This window comes from Ambystoma mexicanum, chromosome 1q (genome assembly GCF_040938575.1).
Source record: "Ambystoma mexicanum isolate Mex_15411 chromosome 1q, UKY_AmexF1_1, whole genome shotgun sequence".
NCBI lineage: Eukaryota > Metazoa > Chordata > Amphibia > Caudata > Ambystomatidae > Ambystoma > Ambystoma mexicanum.
Genome location: NC_090922.1, coordinates 595,421,511 through 595,443,841, shown reverse-complemented (window position 1 = coordinate 595,443,841; position 22,331 = coordinate 595,421,511). Strand labels below are relative to the sequence as shown.

The 22,331-nt window shown below is 48.1% G+C and overlaps 1 protein-coding gene and 1 non-coding gene across 5 annotated transcripts in view; both read right to left on the bottom strand.

Annotated features, from left to right (window-relative positions):
* Positions 1-6,134: 6,134 nt before the first annotated feature.
* LOC138533143 (uncharacterized) overlaps positions 6,135-22,331 on the bottom strand; it is a 30,455-nt gene continuing 14,258 nt past the window's right edge. For 3 of the 4 annotated variants that reach the window (XM_069641126.1, XM_069641127.1, XM_069641125.1), the window contains one exon: positions 17,589-20,485. In XM_069641126.1, coding sequence (XP_069497227.1) covers positions 20,024-20,485 — 462 coding nt within the window. In that variant the 3' untranslated portion in view covers positions 17,589-20,023. Of the gene's footprint in view, positions 6,252-6,420; positions 6,475-10,696; positions 10,733-17,588; positions 20,486-22,331 lie in introns of those variants that run through there. The other variant, XM_069641128.1, reaches the window with a different exon arrangement.
* LOC138565428 (small nucleolar RNA SNORD47) lies at positions 10,486-10,557 on the bottom strand. The gene has a single exon (XR_011301308.1). It is a non-coding gene; the product is annotated as a small nucleolar RNA SNORD47 (small nucleolar RNA).

Genomic DNA, 22,331 nt, shown 5'->3' with positions numbered 1-22,331 from the left:
TGCTAGCCACTCCAGAAAAAACTGAGTAGTAGCTTGCATGACTTAAAATTGTGACCATTCGCCTGCATCATGTAAGAGGATTTGTGATTAGCCTGTGCCACATTTAGAAATTGAGATAGTCATGTGCCACAACTAGAAAGAATTTAGCAGGCATCACATCTAGTGATGCCACTAACCAACCCACCCTTCTACATACACCTCGCAAAGTAACCAAACAGCCACAAACCTAAAGCACACCAAACTGCACAAACTTCACTGCAACCAGAACACGAATGCTACCAACCAAAAAACCACACCCAAGCTCAGCAAATAGTGTTACCGGACTGAAGCTGCCAACAGTGCATCACTGCTTTGCACTCCCCCACCCCCCTTCAGTCCTACCAACTCACCTCGCCCACTTCCCTTTTCAGATCCGCCAGTGTTGTCTTGCAACATTAAATTGTTCAGACAAGAATGTGCATCGGCTCAAGTCTCTTTGCAGTCTCAGATGTACTTTCCTCATTTCTTAAAGTACATATATTTTACTTGACTCTCCTGCAGTTTACCTTAGCAAAACAAGCGTGCTTCGTGCTCAGAGCTTACACTCAATCTTACCTAGACAGTCTGAAAATGAGACAGACAACAAAGTCCACTTTTGGCCTTTTACGCCCAATAGAGAAAAAGTCATTCCGAGCCCTTGAATTTCTTAGCGGTACAAGTCTGTACAGGTAGATGTCTTGATATGGGCAAAATCTTCCTCGGGGCCAGCCCTTTGAGAGCAAAGAATACCCAATTCAGCCCAAAATACAGGTTCTATTGTGCTGAGCAGTGAACTCATGCTAGTGACAAATGACACCTTCAATAAGTTTTAGTATTTATTCTAAACAGTGAATTTCATATACATTTTGGGATTCAAGTTAGAGAAGATTACAAAGAAACATAGAACATAGAGAAACATAGAGAAACACAGTCTTACGCCCCTTGAATCAGCACTGGGAGACCCTGGCCCTCATAAGCTAGCTGTAACAAGCCCCGCTCAGAGGACAGCGCTGCTGGGTGCCGTCAGAGCTCCAAATTCCGGGCACTTGATCTTGCTCGAACCAAGTCCACAGGACGATCTCCCACCTGAGTCATGTGAGCATGCATATTTTATAATCTCGTGCTGTCCGTCCATGACACACAGTTCCAGAACTTTCCCTATGCAAAATATAGGCTGGCTCATAGAAAAACCCAGCTCTGTAAATTTCCACTGTGCTCCTTCTTCTGAGCCCCTCCCTGGAGTCCATCTGCGCGAAAGCTCAGGAATGTCTTATCAGTGCCTTCCCAGAGAAAGGGAGATTAGTTTACAGGGCTACCGTTAGTGAGGCAGAATAATCTCTAAAAGACATGCACTCATAGCTTAGTGTTCATAGAGCTTAAGACTGGCTATCTAAGCGCTATAAAGGTGCCATAATGTTCCAAACACTCCAATATTGTCTATTAGCTTACAGAGCAGGGGCCTTCGCCCTGCCTGTCTATCAACAATGCATAATGTGACCTATCACTCATACTAGGCCTGCATATTCCTTGTAGCTCACTACTGCATAATGGAAGTGCTACAACAGACTACTGTCAGCATTTTTGGCACATACTTTGAATACACTATTGGCTTTCAGCGGCTAATGCTGTCATCTAAAGCCCTGATTGGCAAGGTTGCAATTTTGTGTATCACTACAGTAGAGTAAGAGTGTATAGTAAAAAAAGGAAGAGGGGCAGATCAGAGAGCTTAGGGTGGAGAGGAGAAAAGGAATATCCGGATGTCAGGCACAAGACGGAGGGCGGCAGGGAGACTGTTCCAGGGGGAGGCTCCTGCTGAGGATGAAAATCTCCCCCCAAATCTGCTTGAGAACCAGCTCAATCACAGAAGGTTGGAGGTAAATGAGGGCTCGGGAAGGACAGTATTTAGGTAGGCATTGTTGCAGATGGGTAGGTCAAAGGCCACCGAAAGCCTTGCAGACCATAGAGGATCTTGAACTTGATCCTTGCAGCCACAAGGAACCAGTGAAGGGATTTCAACGCCAGAGATGCAATCCCTGGGCTTGAGGCCAAGGATAAGTTGCAAAGGGCGAAAAACAGCAGCAGGGATGTTTAGAGGCTGCAGTAGTCCAGCCTTGAGAACCAGGGCTTGGCCAGTGAGCTTGGGGGGGTGCGGGGGAGAGAAAAAAAGGACGAATACCCCCGAGGAGGTGCAGTTGCTCGTTGGACTTCAGAAATGCCCGAGATGTGAGTGGAGAAGGATCATGAATTCAAAAATGACCAAGGTTTTTTGCCTCACAGGTGGGTGCAGGGCCAAGGAAGGCCAGCCAGAGTGAAAGTGGAAAACCATGAGTCCCAATGCATACAATATCAATACCACTAGTGTTGAAGCATTAGTCGTTTGCTGCACAGCATGACTGAATTGCAGAGTCAGATATGAGCGAGGTACAGGTGGCCGAGGGTAGGCCGAGAGTTGCATGTTATTGGCTTGACACTGGAAGTGAGGAGAAAATGGCAATCATGTGCCAGGGCAGCCATGGACATTGAACCACGGGGACAGGTTAGAACCCTGGGGAAAAGCCACAGGTTGAGTGATAAAGTTACTTAGGATGGGCGTTCAGAAATTAAGGATAACCTGTGATTTCCAAGGTGTCAGACGTGTGATCAGGATGTTGTGGTTTACCATGGCAGAGGAGAGGTCGAAAAGGACAGAGTGAGTGCGTCAAGATTTGAGAGCAGGTCTTCAGAAGATAGGTTTCCGTGCCTCTTGATGCTTTAACGCCAGAGTGATTTGGAGCAACCAGCAGATTCAATGGGGAGGGTGAGCTGGGAGAAAGCCAACTTCTCCCTGAGTTTGCACAGGAAAGGGGTGGAGATGAGACAGTAGTTTGCCAGAATGGGGGAGGCGGCAGAGTATTTAAGCAGAGGGTGTACAATTGAGTTCTGAAGAGACACTGAGGAAACTCCAGTGGCATAAGAGATTACTGAAATTAGTCAAGGCTGAAGCTAGAGTCAATGTGTCCTTATGGTTTTGGAGGGGCAGGAGGTCCACCTGTTTGGATGAGGCCATCATAAATCGGACTTGTCTGGCAACCTCATCGGGTGTGATGGGATTGAGAAATGGTGGAGGAGCCAAGTGAGGCTCCATTGGTGTGGGAGGTGGAGGTGGTTTTTGCTGTGAAGTGTGCAGCCAGGGCCAAGCAAAGGTCCTGGGTGGGTGGGTGATGGAAGAGGATGCTGCAGGATTAGCCAATCCCTTCCAGACTGAAGTTTGGCCGCGTTTGATGCAGCAGAGATGCGGGCTTGAATAAGCCTCTTGGTGGGAGACAGTTAAAATTGCCTTTGAGGTGGCAGGCCAGTCAAGAGGGTAATTCAACTCATTTTTATTTATCGCAGGTTCCCTACACCTACATTTAGGAGCAGCCAGAACAGTCATACGAAGAGTTGCACTTTTTGCAAGGCTTCAGTCGGACCCGCATGACAGCAGCAAGAGTATCAAGGGTGAAGGGAGATAGAAAGTTAGCAAGGGCCTGGGTCAGCTGCAGCAGGAGGCAGAGAGTAGGTGGAGGTAAAGTCAGCTGCTGTCACTCTTCATGGGGCTGGTGACTTTGAAACAGTGGCCGCACTGATGCAAGAGTGGTCTGCCCAAGAGAGGGATAGATATTAGATCATCCAAAGAGAGGCTGGCTGTGTTCGTGCAGCCAGAAGGTAGGAGAGGAAAAGAGGTTGCAGAAAAGTCCTGAGCATCAGTAGAGTCCAGATGGATTTTGAGACCACCCAGCAGGAGTTGGAGGCCAGGTCAACCCATTCCGAGGAAGAATGTGACTGTCCTGGTGGCCAATAGAAGGATGCCATAAGGAGAGAAGATTTAGGCGAGTGGAAGCCTGCAGACTAATCACTCGGAGGAGTAGTGATGGACACAGGTATCCATTTTGAGAAGATCAGCGCCACTCCATCCTGTTGAAAGGTCGAGCACATCTAGAGCCATGTGTTCAAGGCTATTGCAGATGTCAGCTAGTGTTTGACAGCAGAGCAAGAGTTAAGCGTAACAATATGGACCAGCATGCCATCTTTGAAAGTCTTCTGTGGTGGCAAGAGAGGCAGAGGGAGGGTGGAGGAGGGCAGAAGTGCCAATGCCGACAAGGGAGCTTGGACAGTGAGGCAAGGGCACATGTGCATCAGGAGAAGTGAGGTTTGCAAAGCAGAAGCATGAAAGAAGATTGGGACCCTGAACCATGGTTCAATTCTGATAGGACCTTGGAAATGGCAAAAAAGCCAAAGAGGACCCCGCCCCCCCAATGGGTGCCCCATTATTGGGAGAAGTGATGAGAAAGGCGACCATGTACTCGGTCTGTTGGTAGGGTGAGGCCACAACAAAGGTCTGAGTCTCTGGTGGAAGCCGTGAAACAGGTGTTGCAAAAGGAAGGCTTGGAGCCAAGTCATGTCCTTAAGTTTCTTCCAGCCAGATTTAGTGATCCGAGAGGGAAAGGAAATAGAGAAGCAGTTCGAGAAGATATGGAGTCATGGTTAGCTGCATCGAGGACACTTACCAGACAAGCACATGGGGTGTGGCGCAAAAACACGGTGTACTGAAGGTAAGAGTGGGTGGGGGTTGAGGACAAAGTAGGCTGTTAATGCAGGATGTCTGAATAGCAGACATGTTAGTACAAGAGTTGTGCAGTCAGCATGAAGACATTTTAAAAATGGAATCATACACAGCCAAATCAAGTTCGATTTTAGCTAACGCGAAAAGAACACAATGCAGCCATTGCACACCACCAAGTTCACATTTTTAGCTAAAGCTGAAAGAGGCACAGTGCTTCAGGTTAAAGTACAGTTCTGAACCTGATCCACTGGCATAGTAGTCTAAATGAGTGATAGGTGTAAAGTCAATCAGTAGGGTGGGAGCACAGCCCAAAGTGGTTTTCAAGCAGACAAGATACTTCTATCAGGCGAGGGCACAGGCTATGTCAAACAATGGTTGCCTGTGCACGAAGCCCTTTTAGGGCACTCAAACAGGTTTTCCTGCCAGAAGTCAATAGCAGTATTCACCCTGTAACGAATCCCATTTGGTCAGCGTGATAAGTATTTTTGCAACCGCTTCCTTTGGAAGGACAAAAGAAAAAAAGGGATCAGCCCCTTACGTCAAAAAGATAAATTCCCTCCACATAAGATCAGAAGTTTTAGCATCAGAAACTGTGCTGCCTCTCCTACCCCTCCCATCTTCTCACCACATTGGTGTACAACATCACTTATTCTGCCATCTCAGCTTGAGGCATCCACTTCCGTTTTTGATGTTTGTTTGCCCAAGTTACACTGGGGCCCCCACTGTATTTCTACCTTCTCAAACCGCCATCCCCCGAACAACCCCTAAAACTGCATTTCATAGTATCAATTTCTTCAAAACTATATGACCAGCAACTGAACTGCTCACGCTGACTGCATGGTTTCAAGTAGTCCATGTCCAGAACAATATGAATGTTGCACTGGCGTAAAGTCCAACATTAAAAAGTTGGAATTAATGATTGCGATGTCAGCACAGCTTGTGTAGCTGCAACCAGCAGTGCACTGCCCCAGGGACTTGTGTGCTGAGAAAGGAAGGTTGTGTAAAATAGTCAACTGATGCATAGGAAGATGGCTGTTCCCATTCATCCAAGACCCTTCCTCTTGCAGCTGGTGCATGTCCCCCTTGCTGGACACCTTGGCATCAAGACAACCACGCAAAGGTTAGCCATGCACTTCTGGCCGAAGATAGGGGGTGCAAGTAGAAAGCCACAGCAGGAGTTGTGCCACATACCAGTTATCTGGAAAAAGTGGCAACAATCCAAACTCCTTGGCAATACCCTGTTCGGGGGGAACCACAATCAAATCCTCACTATGTCACAAATACATGCAACTTGTACAGCTCATTGTCCACTTCTGTGCATGACTAAATACTTGTGCTGAAATGTAACCAGTTCTAACCATTATAGGTTGCAGTATCCCACAAACTAAATGTCTAGCGTCAAAACCCACTCCATGGTGGAGTGGCCTGAACATCGCGCTGTGCTAAAAGCTTATAATAGCAAGTGGCACCATGGGAGGTAAAGTGAGCACATCAGTGGTGTTTCGTTAAAGATGCTAGACAATTAAGACCACTCCATTGTTCAAATTATTTTAATCACGTTTTACAGATAATGTATCAATTTTCCAGGCTAGATTCCCCAAGATGAATCTTCCGGAAATCTTCATAACCATTAGCGTCGCTTCATCAGCAGCTATGGAAAATTAAAAGAAACTGTAATAGGTGTCATCTTATCCAGCAGCAAAACATAAGAAATCAGGATTGTCAGTTAATTGCGTTTCATCTTTGTCAGTGAGAGAGTTCAAGTTATTATCATCATACAAACCAGGTTTATGATACAATTACTAAGAATGCCAACTCACCCAATTGTTTATGCAGTCTCTTGGGCTCCAGTCTAGTAGGACCAGCAACATTTCCTGAGGAGTCAAATGTTCACTGCATTAGTCTAGTAACAACTATTTATTCCCATCTTCCTGAAGCAAACAAGCACCCCATGAGCGTTAGTGTGGGCTCATATGCACTATAGTAGCCAGAGAACAGACCAGCCTCTCGTTTCCCCCTCCCCAACCCCCCAAACCATTTAAAAGCCTTGTTAGTCCTGCAATCCTTTCCTCTCGCTTTAATCATGCCGGCCTCTCCTCCTAACACACACCATGTAGAATAAAGCCATTTACACCCCTACCGGGCAAGACAGGACCGAGAACCACAATGCCACCTGTTACTTGCGAGGAAATATGGCCATTTACAAGGTAATTGAACCTATACACCCCAAAAAAAAAAGAAACCACGCTCACTTTTGGCTGGCCTGTCTTCAAGACCTAGCAGTCGACCCACCTCATGGGAGCCTCTCATACCCAAATACATATCACAAAGGACCTCATTCAGAGTCATATTTGCACTTTACTTAGTTGTACCTGCACTGCCCAACCCCCCCCTCCACCCCCCAACCCTTCATGTTACAGCACTAGGATTTGTTCATTTTGTCTTGATGCGCATTGAAACACCATGGGGCCGTAAAGGTACAATATGAATACAAAAATTCACTATGCATTGAACTACATAAAGCCACAGATTAGGAATGGAATAATATGTACAACCAACTCACTCAAGGACTGAACCACCATTCAACTGAAAAAGGGATACACCTGCCACCTAACTCCCCACAGACCACCAGTCTGCACCCTAGTTCCTGGTCTGATACAGGCTGACAGCCATGTACATTTCCTGGCCAGCAAACACTCAGCTCCATCATTGTTTTTTTGGCTACCTAAGTAGCCTACCACCATTTCATTTACTGTGTATCTGTAAGGCGCTTCCATACATCAAGGAATTTGCCCACAGAGCAACTGAGGGGGAACATGAGAAAAGACAATAAGTCCTACTAGTCCTTGTGAGCATTCAGAACGTGCAAGTGCAGCGAGATGGGGGCTGCAGTGAGTGTTGAGTTCCAATGGGGAAGTGCAAGGGAGTCAGTTGCAAACAGCCTGGTAGATATCACTTGGTAAAGTGGGACCCCCTCCAAAACGCAGGCTTGAGAAAGCACAGTCAGCACCCAAAGACAAGTGCTGGAAGTGAGCAGGGGGCGTGGGGTCTGGTCCCAGGACACAGGGTTTAGCGAGGGAAGGTGAAAAGGAGTCTTGAGGAGCTTATAGAATTTGAGATCTGCTCAAGGCAGGAAGGGGGAGGCTGTTTCAGAGGGAACCAGCTGAGGAAAGCGATTACCATCAGCTCACTGTTCAGAGAAGCGCTTGACATGCAGAGAGTTGGCACCCTAGTAGCATAAAGATGTGGGGGGAAATAGTATTTGGTGAATAAGTTGTAGATAGCAACAACCTTATGGATGATGCAGAGGGATTTCAATTTGATCCTTGCAGCAACTGGGAGCCAGTGGCAATATTTAAGGACTTGAGAGATAACCGTGGCCTCAATCCCAGGGACTACTAAACCTTGCACCATGTGTGGTTGTGGCCTCCTTAGCAAAGGGTTCATGTGGAAAACTGTCTACTACGGTCTCATCTCTCCTTGTCTCGTCTGCTTGCCACCCGTGTCCTTCCCTGGTGTTCTTGCTGCCCCTACCCATCTTAGCCTCCCTACTCTATGGTTCTCGATCTCTTGCTTCTCAATTTACTATCCTGCTCCCGCTCACTAAATCTGGTAGTGACATCATGGTCTCCAACCCTCGAAGGGCTAACGTTTACCTGAAGGGGACTGTCTTGGTCCATGGCCCTCCAACCTTTTTGATAGATGCTTCCCGCCACCTCAAATTCCTTCCTCCTGCTGTGCCTTCCTTGGCTACCCTCTTCTGCCCTGCCCCCACTCCTCTGGCTTCTATACCTCTGCAGGGCATACCTCTGATTGTACCCTTCCCCAGAAGTCTTTCAAGGATGGCAACCTTCTCAAAATTGCCACTCGCTCAGCTGTCAAACACTCCAGACATCTGCTGGCTCCTTGAAGACCTTGACCTCAATGTCCGTCTCACCGAGACATGGTTCATGGCCAGCTCTGCCATGAGCTTTGACAATCTTGCTTCCTGATGGCTACAAGATGCTCTGCGCCAAGGTCCAATTGCTCTGGAGGGGGTGTATCCGAGTGGATTCTGCCAGTTAATTGCAGGCCTACTCTTTCGAATGCCTCAGCTGTAGGCTCTCTCCTAGCCACCTGGTCATATCTTCCTGAGTGGGCAGACCTCTCCTCTTACCCACTGGTCTCGACCACTCAACTCCCAACATCCACATGGATGCTTCCTTTCATGACCTCTGACCCTTTCTATTCTCCCCTCCGGCCCAACTCAATCTGCAGGGCACACACTGGATGTTCTGATCTCTTCAGACCTTCCCCTATCCTCTCACCACTCCATCCCTTGGAGTGATCACTTTCTCCTTTCCTCCCAGCACTCTCCACCCCTCAGGTCAAGTCAACTCAAGTACTGCCACCCACCCTGTTATCCCGACCCATGAAGCGTGCGTCAGTTGAGGCTTTCGCCGCCACCTTCTCACCCCCTTTGGGTGACTCACCCTGACACAGCCCCTTCTATGCTGCTTATACGCTGCTATATCTGATACTCTTGATGTTCTTGCCCCCGTCATGAACAACTTGAAGCCCAAAGCCAAGTGCAACTCAGACATTGTCACCCATAAACATCAAGTGCAGGGTGGCTGAGAGGAAATGGTGTGCTTCCTGTACATCCTCTGACAAACTGGCCTGCCGCCTGCTACAAAGTCAATACTGGCTCTGTCCGGACCAAGACGGGAGTCCACATCTAAGCCTGCGTCTCTGAAGTATTCAACTACTCAGCAGAACTCAAATCTGCAAGTAGCTGGCCAATCCTGCTGCAGTCTCTCCCATCCCCTCCCAGGCCCCCTGCATAGCCCTGGCTTCTCATTTTATCTCTAAAAACTCAGGACATCCTGTCCCTTTAACTTCCTTGTCTGGCTTCCCCCTGCCCCGTTATCCCAGACAAGGTTTCTAGACGAGACCGATCTGTGAAAGTCGCCAAAACAGATTTGCCCTGGCCTGCATACCAGTAAGACCGAGACTCTCTGCATCTGCTCCCTCCTTTATCTCCGGCTGGCCTCTTGGCCCCCTTTCTCCCACGTGAGGCTAAAAACCTCAGGGGTAATCTTCAACTCTACACTACCAAATGCACCTCGGGGTATGTTTACTTTACTCCCTTGCACCCAGAAGCTGTCTCTAGAGCTCCATGTCTCTAGGCTGGACTACGGCAACATTTGCCTGCTTCTACTCTCTGCAACTCATCCAGAACAGGACTGGGAGACTTGCCCTTGGCCTCAAGCGGAGGGATCGTTTCTCTCCAGGACTGAAATCTCTGCATTGTCCACAAGGCCTTCTGGGGCCTCAATACCCTCAACTCTTCCTAAATATCTTACTTCAAGCTCATCTGCCTCCCAACTCCCTCAAGGTCAGTCACTCCTCCAAGCAATGAGTTGGTGGTATATCTTTCTTCGGCTGTGGCCTCCCTCTGGAACAGCCTCCCTGAACCCCATCTCCAGAAGCACTCCAAGACCTCGACTCTTTCCTTCTGCTTTCTCTCCTCTCCCCTGCCTGCTTAATTCCTGACTGAAACGGCACTGGTCATCTGGCTACTCCAAGCCCAGCCCCCCCCCTCCCCTGCCCTGCCAGTTGCACTGCCTCCAAGGTAACCCCAGCACCTGGGGCTGTTTCTGTATCCCACAGTCTTGTTAACTGCGCTCACCCCTGCACTTGCCACCTTTTTTTATTTACTCCATTTATTTTTACTGTTGATCCAATGTACTGCCCCACCCCCCTCCCCTTATAAAGGCCATACATCGCCCTATTCAGGAAAATAAGCTGGAGGGGTGGAAGCCTAGAGTGTACCAGAGGAAAGGTCCTGCATGTGATGTCGAAAATAGGTTTCTGAAAGGAAATCAGTAGCATGGATACCAAGCAACCTCAGATAATGGAACGGTAGGAGTATAATCAGTAGTAATCATATGGCAGAATCAGTTTCATCACTGGTTGCTGGCTATTACCATGCTATGTGCAGCTGAATTGCAAAAGCTTGCCACCACTACAGCCTTGCCATTATCTCTTGAATACGCTTTAAGGAAAGGATGTGGTTGGCGATCGTGCATGAAATATGAACAGAAGAGTACTTACTGGTAGACCAGAATCCAGAGTCAGAACACATGGGACCTGTGAAGAGAAATGTATGCTTTAAGTGTGGGCTAAACCACCAACCATAAATACGTCGAAAACGACATCTGTATCAGATGGATAAATGTATCCTCATGTGGATCAGAGACCTGATTCTAATCATCACATACAGATCAAGCAATGGTGCAAAGGAAAACGGGCCATACACCCAGATATCAAGCCAAAACAGCATAGCCACCCGAAGCTCAGGAAAGTAATTCAACCCCTCTACACTGTCAACATGGTTCACTCCCACCTGGTAATCCTTAAAATAGGTCTGAATGCCATTGGTGCCAACAGTATGCACTGACGACCAACTGCTTGTGCCAAGTAAGGTACCTTATTGTAGGATTAGACTACCTTGAAAGGGGCAAAAAGCTTCCATCCAAAATCCCATCACTCCACAATAGCGCCTTTAAAAACTAAATATTCCCATCCTCACTGTCTATGGGGTTTGCAGTGGTGTTTTCAGACAAGTACTTTCCAAAAAGCAGCACAAACCAGGCTCTCGACCAACAGTGTTCAAGATCTAGTGCAAAGAAATGCAATACATGGTCAGGTGCAAACCGGACAAGGGAATAGTTTCTTACCTGTAACTCCATTTCTCCAGCATTGGTATCTTTCATGGATTCACATGCTTAGAATATTCCCCGTCGTCAGACTGGGACCCCTCGGTACACATATATATAGCCTTTTCCAAAGGAAAACTTTCGACGCTTTTGTGTCCTATCTACGTCCTTCTAGGACCCGCCTACGCATGCTCCGCAGGCCGTGCTAGTATAAGAGGCCCGCCCCCGCGGCTCCCCTTCAGATTTCGCCCCCTCCAAAGTAGGAAGGGTTAAATTTATTGCATACATTACATACGGGGAGGTTGGCGGGCGCATGTGAATCCATGAAAGATACCAATGCTGGAGAAATGGAGTTACAGGTAAGAAACTATTCCCTTCCCCAGCATTGGATCTTTCACGGATTCACATGCTTAGAATAGATTGTATAGCAGTAATACTTGAGACGGCGGTGAGAATGTAATGTAACAATATATATATATATATATATATATATATATATATATATATATATATATATATATATATATCCTCACCCTACTACACAATGGGATAAGTTAAGTCATATAACGTTGCCCACATAAAGTATATCGCCCTTAAGAGGGCAGACAACAGAATCTCCACAGGGAGGAGCTTACCTTACTGAAACAGATGGCGCAGGACAGCTCTTCCCATCTGCACCTCGTCTGCATGCTGCCTGGCAAGGCAGTAGTGGCGAGTAAACGTGTGGGGCACTGACCATGCCGCAGCTTGGCATGTGTCCGTCAGCGGAATTCCCGCCCATAACGCTGTTGAGGAGGACATCGACCTTGTAGAATGAGCTCTAGGATGTCCTTGCAGTGGCCTTCCGGCCTTAGAGTGACAAAAAGCAATCGTCGACGAGACCCATCTAGCCAATCCCTGTTTAGAGATTGCTTTTCCTCTCGTTGACGGACCATATGCGACGAACAGTTGCCGAGTAGCCCTGATGTCTTGTGTACGATGTAGGTAGAATTTCAGAGCCCTCTTAACGTCCAGGGTATGAAGAGTTTTTTCTGCTGCCGATGATGGAGTGGCAAAGAAAGTAGGCAGAACCACGGATGAGTGTTTGTGATATACCGTCGGAACCTTCGGGACGAACATAGGGTTAGTTGCCAGGACTACCTTGTCCTTAAAGAATCTTAGGTAGGGCGGGTCCACGACCAGCGCTTGTAGTTCCGAGATACGTCTGGCTGATGTGATAGCTATCAAGAATGCCAACTTCCACGAAATGAATTTTATGTCGGACGTGGCCATAGGCTCGAAAGGCGGTTTCATCAAGCCTGCCAACACTGTGTTGAGGCTCCACGTCGGGGGAAAACGTTTCACCGGGGGAAAAGCTCTAAATAAACCCCGCATGAAGTGTTTTACCAGTCTGTCACTGAATAGAGGGGACGACTGCCTCTTCCTTGTGAACCTCGAGATGGCTGCCAGGTGTACCTTTATCGATGAGGGGGACAATGCCTTTTCTGCCAAGAGGAGCAGGTAAGGTAGAACTTGTTCCGGCGTCACCAACAATGGTTGTAGGCCCTGTTGTCCTCTACACCATTCACAGAATCTCCACCACTTATAGGAGTAAGATTTGTTAGAAGAAGGGGCTCTAGCCGCCTGTAGAATTTTTTGGCAATCCTCTGAAATGTCTAAAGCGCCGAACTCCGAGAAGTCAGGAGCCAGGACGTAAGGTTGAGACTGTCCGGGTCGTGATGCCACACCGTGCCTCTGTCCCGGGATAGAAGGTACGGGACCTTCGGAAACGCTATGGGATGTTCCAGCGATAGGTGGAGGAGGTCTGAGAACCACGGTTGCCTCGGCCAGTATGGTGTCACTAGAATCACCCGGCAATTGTATCTGCGTATCCACTGTATTGTTTTCCGTATGAGGGGAAACGGGGGAAAAGCATAGAGGAACATGTCCGTCCATGGGAAGGAGAACGCCTCCCCCACCGAACCCTCTTGGGGCCATCTGCTTGCAAATTGCTCGCATTTCTTGTTGTCTTTGGTCGCGAAGGCGTCCAGAGGGGGGTGACCCCATTTCTGGAACACTTTCATCAGGTGACCCATGTCCATTTCCCACTCGTGTATCTGGGCCATGCTTCTGCTGAGAGTCGGCTTGGCCGTTCCTCATGTGCGCTCCCCATCCGGTTAGGGACGCATCCGTAATTATGGTGCTCTGAAACTCCGGCTCCTGTAGGGGCACACCGTTGTTCAGATTGTGGGAACTCTGCCACCACTGAAGGGTCCGACGTAGCTTGTCGTCTATGGATATCATGTCCGACCACGATCCCTGAGCCTGTGTCCATCGGTCCGCGAGGAATTCTTGGACTGGCCTCATGAATAGTCGACAGTTTCTCACCAGATGGATGCAGGATGCCATGGCCCATAGGACCGAAACATACTTTCTCTCTGAGATCCTGGTGTTTCGCCGTAGCCGGGCTGCTTGTTGAATGAGTCTTGAGGTCCTGTCGAGAGAAGGTTTCACCAGCCCTGAGTCTCGAACTGTGCCCCCAAGAATACCAGCGTTCTCGATGGCCGCAGAGAGGATTTCTCGAAGTTTATGGCGAATCCTAGCCGTTGTAGAAGCTGCATGGTGGCTTGCAGACTTGTGTTGGTCGACGCTGGGGAGAATCCCCTTACCAGCCAGTCGTCGAGGTATGGGTATACATGGTGGCTTTGCTTCCTTAGCCAGGCAGCCACTGGAGCCAGGCATTTTGTGAACGTTCTGGGGGAGGTCTTGAGCCCGAAAGGAAGAACCGTGAATTGGTAGTGAGTTCGCCCTATTACACAACGTAGGAATTTCCTGTGTTTCCGACACATTGGAATATGGAAATACGCGTCCTGTAAATCCAGGGACGCCAGGAAATCTCCCTTTTGAACTGCGCGGATCACTTCCTGCAGAGTGAGCATCTTGAATTTCAGGCTCTTTAAGGACTTGTTGAGATCGCGTAAGTCTAGAATGGGACGCCATTTGCAGTTCGGCTTTTTTACGATGAAGTATCTTGAGATGACTCCTTGGCCTCTCTGTGATGTTGGAACTAATTCTATCACGCCCTTCGCTAACATGAGTGTAACCACTTGTTGCAGTACCTTCATATGGGACTGAGCGGTGAACGCAGGTGGGATTTGCGGAGGGTTGTGTTTGAATTGCAGAGAGTGTCCGTTTCTTATAGTGTCTAACACCCATTGGTCCGTCGTTATCCTTTCCCATTCGTCGGCATATGCTGAAACTCTTCCCCCCAGAACGGTTCGTGGTATGTCACTGCTGATCTTTATTTTGCTTGTCTCTCGACGACGATGGGTATGATGGTCGTTTTCTGGAAGACTGGAAGTTTCGTCGACGGTTAGCCGATTGTGAGGCACGTCGGTATCCCTGGGAGGGGTAAGCCGATCTGGCAAAGGATCTGTCTCCAGAAGAGAATCTTGAATTACCTGAAGCCCCTCTAAAGGGACGAAAAGACTTGTAACTTCTGCCACTCTGGAGGGCACCCAATGAACGTGCCGTGTCCGAATCTTCTTTCATTCCTTTTAGGGCCTCGTCCACCTTCTCACCAAAAAGAAGGTCTCCCTCAAAGGGCATATCCAAGACCTTGTATTGCACTTCTGGCCTGAAGTAGGTACACTTAAGCCATGACTGTCGACGCAATACCACCCCATTGTTGACTTGCTTGAAGCCTGACTCAGCGAGATCCACCGCGATGTTTATTGCGTGATTTGAGGCTTCCTCACCCTCTCGGACCAGTAGCATCGCCGCTTTCCTCTGTTCTTCTGGAAGATGATCAAGTAGCAGAGCTAGTCTGTGCCACATCTCCCTATCGTATCTGGCCATAATTGCCAGAGAGTTTGCGGCCTTTACTGTGGTCGCTCCCACAGAGAGCACTTTCTTGCCAAAGGCATCTTGGCGTCTCGCTTCGTTCTCGGGAGGAGTCGTGCACTTGTACTGTGCCTTTGCCTTCCTCGCTGCTGCCGCCGACACCACCGAGTCCGGTGTTGGTTGGGAGGATAAACACTTGGGGGTAGACTCTGGAGCCTTAAACTTTTTTTCTAGGAATATCCAACGACAAAACCGATTGAGGATTGAGGAGAGGGGCAGAAACCGGTGTAACGGATGCCCTCGTCGACGACTTGTCCGCTGCTCGTAGCCCTAGGTCTGTTGGGCCAGCAACTCTCTCGTTCTCGTCCTCCGAGGACAGCAACATAGCTTGTTCTTGTAGCAAAGCCTCCGGGGGGGTCGGGTCAAAGACTTCAGGCCTCCAGGCCTCCTGTAGGACCCCCGTCGACGAGACCCTCGTCGACGGGACGGTGGATGCCCCCTGTGCAAGTGGCAGGGAGGCGGCCGATGACTGGACCGCCGTCGACGACATGGACTTCGCAGGTGGTTTTGGCGGTCCCGCCTTCTCCACACTGTGTCCGCTTCTACTCGACTCTCGACTCGTCGTCGATCTGTGATGATGGCCAGAGGAGGATTTCCTCCTTCTCATGTGTCGGGGGGAAATTCTGCCGGGGTCGGCCGGGCCGTCCGCAGACCTCCGGGCAGGGAGGCCCCAACTCCTCCCATATATCCCAGATGAGATAGAGTATGAGACACACGCAAGAAGCAAGGTGACTCTGCTGTTTATTAGACAAAAACGGCAGGGATGGGTCAAGGAGCGTACGCGTCCGTCCTGACACACACTCAATCGTAGGGCTCGCAGGCCCTTTTTACCTTGATATGACGCGCTACTTGCGTCACATTGAAAAGTTAGTAAAAAACCTATCGCCACTCTTAATTGGTTACTCGAGTGGTAGGGTTAGTATAGCACACGTATAGAGAATAATATTAGTGGATGAAGGTTAGTCAGGTGATATATCTGGGTTGTCCCTACAATTAGATACATGAGAATTGTTACATGGAGACCCCTGATGATTGGTTAAAGCTAATGGCGTCAGTGATAGGAGCCCCATGTTCTGATTGGTGCGCCCGCGAGCTTCCCAGCCTGGGACCATCGCTGTTCCCAGCTCTCGGAGTACCTGTCATTTGCAACAATGTTTCACTATGGGTACGTGCAGACAATGTGAGGATTTATTCATAGCTGGAGGGCTGGCTGCTCCCACTGTCGCAGATGTCCATTGAGCCTTTTTAGTTGTATCTGCTTATGTCTTGTAACGAGTGATCCAGACGCTTTCTTTCTCCTGGGCTTGGCATCATGTCAGGTTCGGCTTGGTCACGTGAGGAGAGACCGTGTTTGAGGCATAATTCTGCACAATTAATATTGTTTTTCCACTGTGTGTTTGGTTTAATTTGCAGGTGTGACTTTAGCGTTGGTGCGCGGAGTGCGAGGTTGCAACATCGTGCCCTTGATGATTTGCTCTTGGAATGTGGGTTTGCAACATTGCGACCTTGGCTGGTTGCTTCGCCGGGCTCATTCTGCAGGATCAGCAACCTGACTCTTGTTTTGTTAATGTCCACGGGAGCTCTTGCTTGCGGCCTACTTAGGCCTAGTGTATAAGTGGCTCCATCTGGTGCAAAGGTGCTTTAGGTTACAGTACCATATAGTTTCATGACCAGTATCGTGTCTTCATTATATTTCTCATGGTGGCAACTGGTTTTAAGAGACGCGTGAGCAAGCTTTGTAGATGAGTTCATGACGCGTCTTGCGTTTCTGCATTTTGAAAGCCTATGTAGAAAATAATAAAGATGCATGTCCGTGAGTATGCCTGTCGCCTACGTCATAGCACTGGGTATATTCTTCGTGTAGATTGGTGCGGGAGTGTCCAGTGTATATATTTGCACAGGTGTGTTTAACCGTTGGCTAGGTCGTCATGGCATCTCTAACGACGTGTAGATTTTAGTCTAGTTGGTCTGTGCCGCAGGTGTCGGCATGGCCAGGGCGGGCTGCTGGGCAGGCAGATGGACACATCCGTATGTTCCTGTACCAGGGTATCTGGTCGTCTGGTAAATGGACAAACTCTTCTCGTGGCGGGTGTCTGGGTCGTGACCCTTTAGGCCAAGCGCGAGAGGTGAAGGACGGGAGTCTGGTCTTCCATTCTCCCACTTCAGTCCCCCCCTCTGGTCGACTTGTCGACCACAAACATATCCTTTTTGTTATCTCCTCTTACTCGCCATATCTTAGTTATTCCTCCTAGATGTCCATAGTGGTTTACATGATCTTCAAATGACCAATACATATATTCACAGGTTCCTCCAGGAGTACAGTATACCCATTTCCCTATGTAGCTCCTGGGGTTTCTTGGGTTCTCGATCTTCACCAACCATCTAGACCCACCATCGGTGATTATTTGGTTGCGCAACTTCTCCCTCTCCTGTATTATCACACCTGTATGTTGGCCGTCATCTGCTGGCATCAAGGGGTGCATACCCACCATCTCAAGCAACTCGTCAGTGGTACGTGCCTTCCGAGCCTTCCAAAATCTAATTATGATCAGCGTAGCTCCAGCCAAAATAGTACAACCCACTATAATTTTCAGTCCATCTGACAGCCAGGATGGCATCCACGACCATAATAGTGAAAACCAGCTCTTATCCTTGTTTACACCGTTACTTTCATCCATCATTTTGGAGTGCATCTGGGCCAATTGTGAAACTGCTTCTGTCAGTGTACCATTGTCAGCATCGTTGGCAGGTATGAACGTGCAGCATGATTGTCCTATTTTTGCACAAACTCGTCCTTCCATTGCTGTGAGAAGGTCCAATACATATCTGTTCTGGAGTGCTACCATCCTTATAGCTCGCAGCTCCTTTTATTGCGTTGAATCCATTTACTGTAGAATTGATGGTCATCATTAGTTCCCATCTAGTTATCTGGAGCCATTTTGCGTTTGTGTAAGCCTGCAGTCCCGGATGTATTATTGAGGAGAAGAACATTGCTGCTCTGCTGAATAGTCTGTGTTCTGGCGGTATTGAAGTGAGTGCCGTTTCCGACCTTCCCCACAGGTAATTTCCTGTCAATGGTTCTCCTTGTCTTTTCCTTCTATTTAGGACAGTATCATTGCTGTTGGTCCTGTTCCCTTGCTCCTCCTGAAGTGGTGCAGATCTCTTTTTTTCTTTTGTCCCCTTCATCCATTTTGGGAAAGTTCGCCACATTGACATGCTTCTTGGGTACCACTAGTGATGGTACATTGACGTGTACCATCGTGCACACACCATTCCACAGGGGAGGCAGTGTATGGTATGCCTTTTCACCACAGGCCCAATAATGGTCCATTATTACTGCTGTTCCTGCTCCCCCCTCAGGTAACTCCATCACACTTGCACAGTTGGCGTTATATCCTACGTCCACCTCTCCTTTATGTTGGTAGCATACCTTGGGCGCAGTCAGCGGTAGTATTGTTATTGGGTCTTCATCCGTTTCTACCCACGTGAGCATTGGTACATACTTGATCCACGTCGTCCAACATCGGTGGTTGTGTGCCTCGATAGTTGAGATAGTTTCTTTTGTTACCATGTTGCTGCCAATCACTCCTATCTCCCAGCTGTTGTCCAGGTACACTTTCCCGGTTATCGTTACCAGCGGCTCTCCCAACATCCTTGTTTACCCGGAACTTCAGTGGCGTACCAATCACATGGTAGATACTGCAGTGTTACTTTCTTTGTTTCTCCTTTTGCAGGACCACTTGTTATGTATCTGAATGCTTCAGCATGTAAACTGCTCTTGTGGTAACTCAAATAAGTCTTGAGGAAGTTATTTTCATATGGGTATGAGTCTCGTGTTTTCCATGTCATATGCACCACTGTCCCTTGAAATCTTCCTTTCGTTTGGAACAGTGCCAAGTATATTATGCACTGTGCTGTTTTTTCATCTATTTCTGTGGCAACAAATGTTCGTGAAGCACTCATGGCGTATGGTATTAATGAGCAAACGTAGCAGCTGTCCTCTGTTGTCTGCTTACCAATGCGGGTCATGTGTTGGTACCATATGTTGTTTGAGACGTGTGCTGAATCTTGTATATAATTATCAATACCTTTATTGTCTGAGTATGTGCTGCGTTTAACTCTATTTTGCTTGGGTGCAATGTTACTACTATCACCTGAAGTAACACCTGTTGCAGCAGGGGGCGGGGGTGTATTAGGTTTGGGTGCAGCAATAAAATTAATAGCATAGCTGTACTGCCATACAGAGGCAGCCAAGAACCCGGTGATCATCAAAATCCCTATTATTTTTATTACATATGCTAATCTCACCGGCATTTTGCTCTTACCTTGCTGCAGTCCTGGCAGCGTATTCTTGCGACGTTAAAGTTGCCCGCCTGAAAATTCTCAAAATGCTTATTATTAAAGGTTAGTTGTTGGTTTTATTTAAGCTCTCCCTATCAAATAGTCATTCAGTGCCCAGGCGAAGAGCTGTTCCCACGCTACTCTAAGTGATCTATCTCTTAGGACCGGCAAGTATGGGCGGAGGTGGGGCATTGAATATTCTATGGCCAAGAGGAATGCTGTGTAGTAGACACGTACCCTTCTCCTTTTTAGGTACGTTGGCCGTTTTATTTCGTATACAAATTGGTGTGACAATTCTTCTGGGTAGTTATCGTCTGGGAGTACCATCTACGCCTGGGCAGTAGCTATTTTCTTAACAATACAATAATACGCAGTTCCTGTATGTGCGAGAGAAGAGAAAAAGAGAACATTCACGTGTTTACATGTGTACTTGTGCAGGCAATGTCCTTCAGTTCAGTTATTACTATATTAGGGGGTCAATGGGCAGGGGGGACTGGGCTCAGTTGGCGGTAGTATTTTTACTCCTTGAGCGTGTGACCATGGGGTGGGCAGTATGGGGATCACCCCTTTCTTCGTCAGTTATTGTCTCCGGGGAAGCTGGGTAGTGACACGGTATGGGAACAATTGGGTCGTTGTCTGTGGTAGAACTTCCTTCCGCTGTTGAGGATGTTGTTGCTGTTCTTCCAATGGACCTGTCGTTGGCGCTGGGGCGGGTCTGCAGTTTGTAAATCTTTACATCATGTAGGTGGTTCCAGGCACGCTTGTCCTTTAGCTTTACTGCTCTTGTTGATACGTCCTCTACCAGATGGGGGCCAGTAAATCTTTTATCGTTCCATTTCCTGTTGAAATTGCGAAGTAGCACGTGGTCACCTTTAGCAAGTTTGCACAAGTTCTCCTTTTCCAATTCTGTATTGGCGCCTTCTTGTTGATTGCCAGAAGACCCGCCCCGTGTGCGCTCGAGCTGTTGAGACACAAACACAACACTAGTAATCAAAGAAGACACATATTGGTACATTTCATCACCTAACACACTCGCTGTGCTTTCGTGATCAGTGAATGCCCTAGACGTTGGCGTTAGGGGAAGGCGCATTTGACGTCCAGTAACCACCTCGTGAGGGGTGAGGTGGTGGTCGGACCCTGGCCTATTCCTCAATTCAAATAGGGCTAATGGAAGGCAATACAACCAGCTTTTCTTTGTTGTTTGTTGTATCTTTGCAATTGCCTCCTTTAATAGGCCATTCAGGCGTTCACATACACCGTTAGCCTGTGGGTGGTATGCACATGCGAATTTGTGTTTTATGCTCAGCAGGGATGTGATATGCTGGAACATTTTGTTTGCGAAATGCGGGCCGTTGTCTGACCTTAACACCTCGCACACTCCCCACCTGGGGAATACCTCCCTTACTAGAAATTTGGCTGCTCTAAATGCATCTGGGTGTGAACAGGGCCCTGCTTCAATCCACCTAGAAAATGGGCATACTACTACAATCATATACCTATTACCTTGACATATGTTGATCATATCAACATAGTCAATGTGAAGATGCCGAAAAGGTCCCTCTGGCCGGGGTATAGTACCTCTTATTACTTTTAGGGTCTGACCGGCCGTAAACTGTTGACATGTGAGACAATTGCTGATAAAATTTGACACATGAGAATTTAACTCGGGGCAGAACCAATCTTCTCTAATTCGTGCTGCAATTACTTCCTTGCCTGTATGGGCTGGGTGATGTAATTGGCTCAGGGCGGTGTTCAAAAGTGCCAATGGTATCACAACTTTTCCAGTGCCACCCTGGCGCCATAGTGCGTCGGTTGGTGACATTGTACATCCTCTTTTTACCCATATTTCTTTTTCGGCCATTGGTGCAGCCGCTTGTAGCTCCATAATCTGCGTGGCTGGGAGATGGGTGTACCCCTCTCTTATCAACATCTCCCTAGCCACTCCCCTCCCTCTCCCTCTCCCTCTCTGTGATTCTGGGGGGTTCCATATCTCACCAAAGTACGCAGCATATTTCGCATGTGCATCTGCTGCTGCATTCCCTTTTGAGACGTGGTCTTCACCATTGGTGTGTGCGGTGCATTTTACTAGGGCTAATTCTTGGGGGTCATTTTTTACTTCAATTAGTTCAGCCAATAGGAGGGCATGTTGCACTGGAGTGCCATCAGCTCTCCTAAACCCTCTTCTCCATTTTGATAGCCCTGAGTGGACAGTGGATGTAACATATGCACTGTCAGAGTATATGGTTACTCGTTTGTCAAAACTTTCCTTTAATGCCAATATTAGTGCAACCAGTTCCGCGGCTTGAGCGGAGTAATGCTGTGGTAATTGTACACATTTCATAGCCACACACACCGGCGCCTCCATCATTTTTACCACTGCTGCCCCAGTCCTCCGTATCCCATCTCCTTGATCAATAGTTGATGACCCATCAATAAACAAAAGCTCACCTCCCTCTAGTGCGTTTTCTTCAACTTTTCTAGTACATGAGTACATTTCAGTTATTTGGGTACAGTCATGGGCATAATCTCCCTCCTCAATTACTTCTGCTAGGAACCTTGCAGGGTTAACCGTGCTACATCTAACAATTGCTAGTTCAGCTCTAGACAAAATGATCTCATAACCTGATGCCCTCTGCGTTGTTAGGGTGGACTTAGGTTTATTCAATATTGCAAATAGTGCATGTTCCACAAACAATGTAGTTGGACACCCCATTGTTATTGCTGATGCTTTTTCCACTGCAAAAGCAGCTGCAGCGAGACCTTGTTCGCAAGGGAAATTACCTAACATCACAGGGTCCAAGTGACCG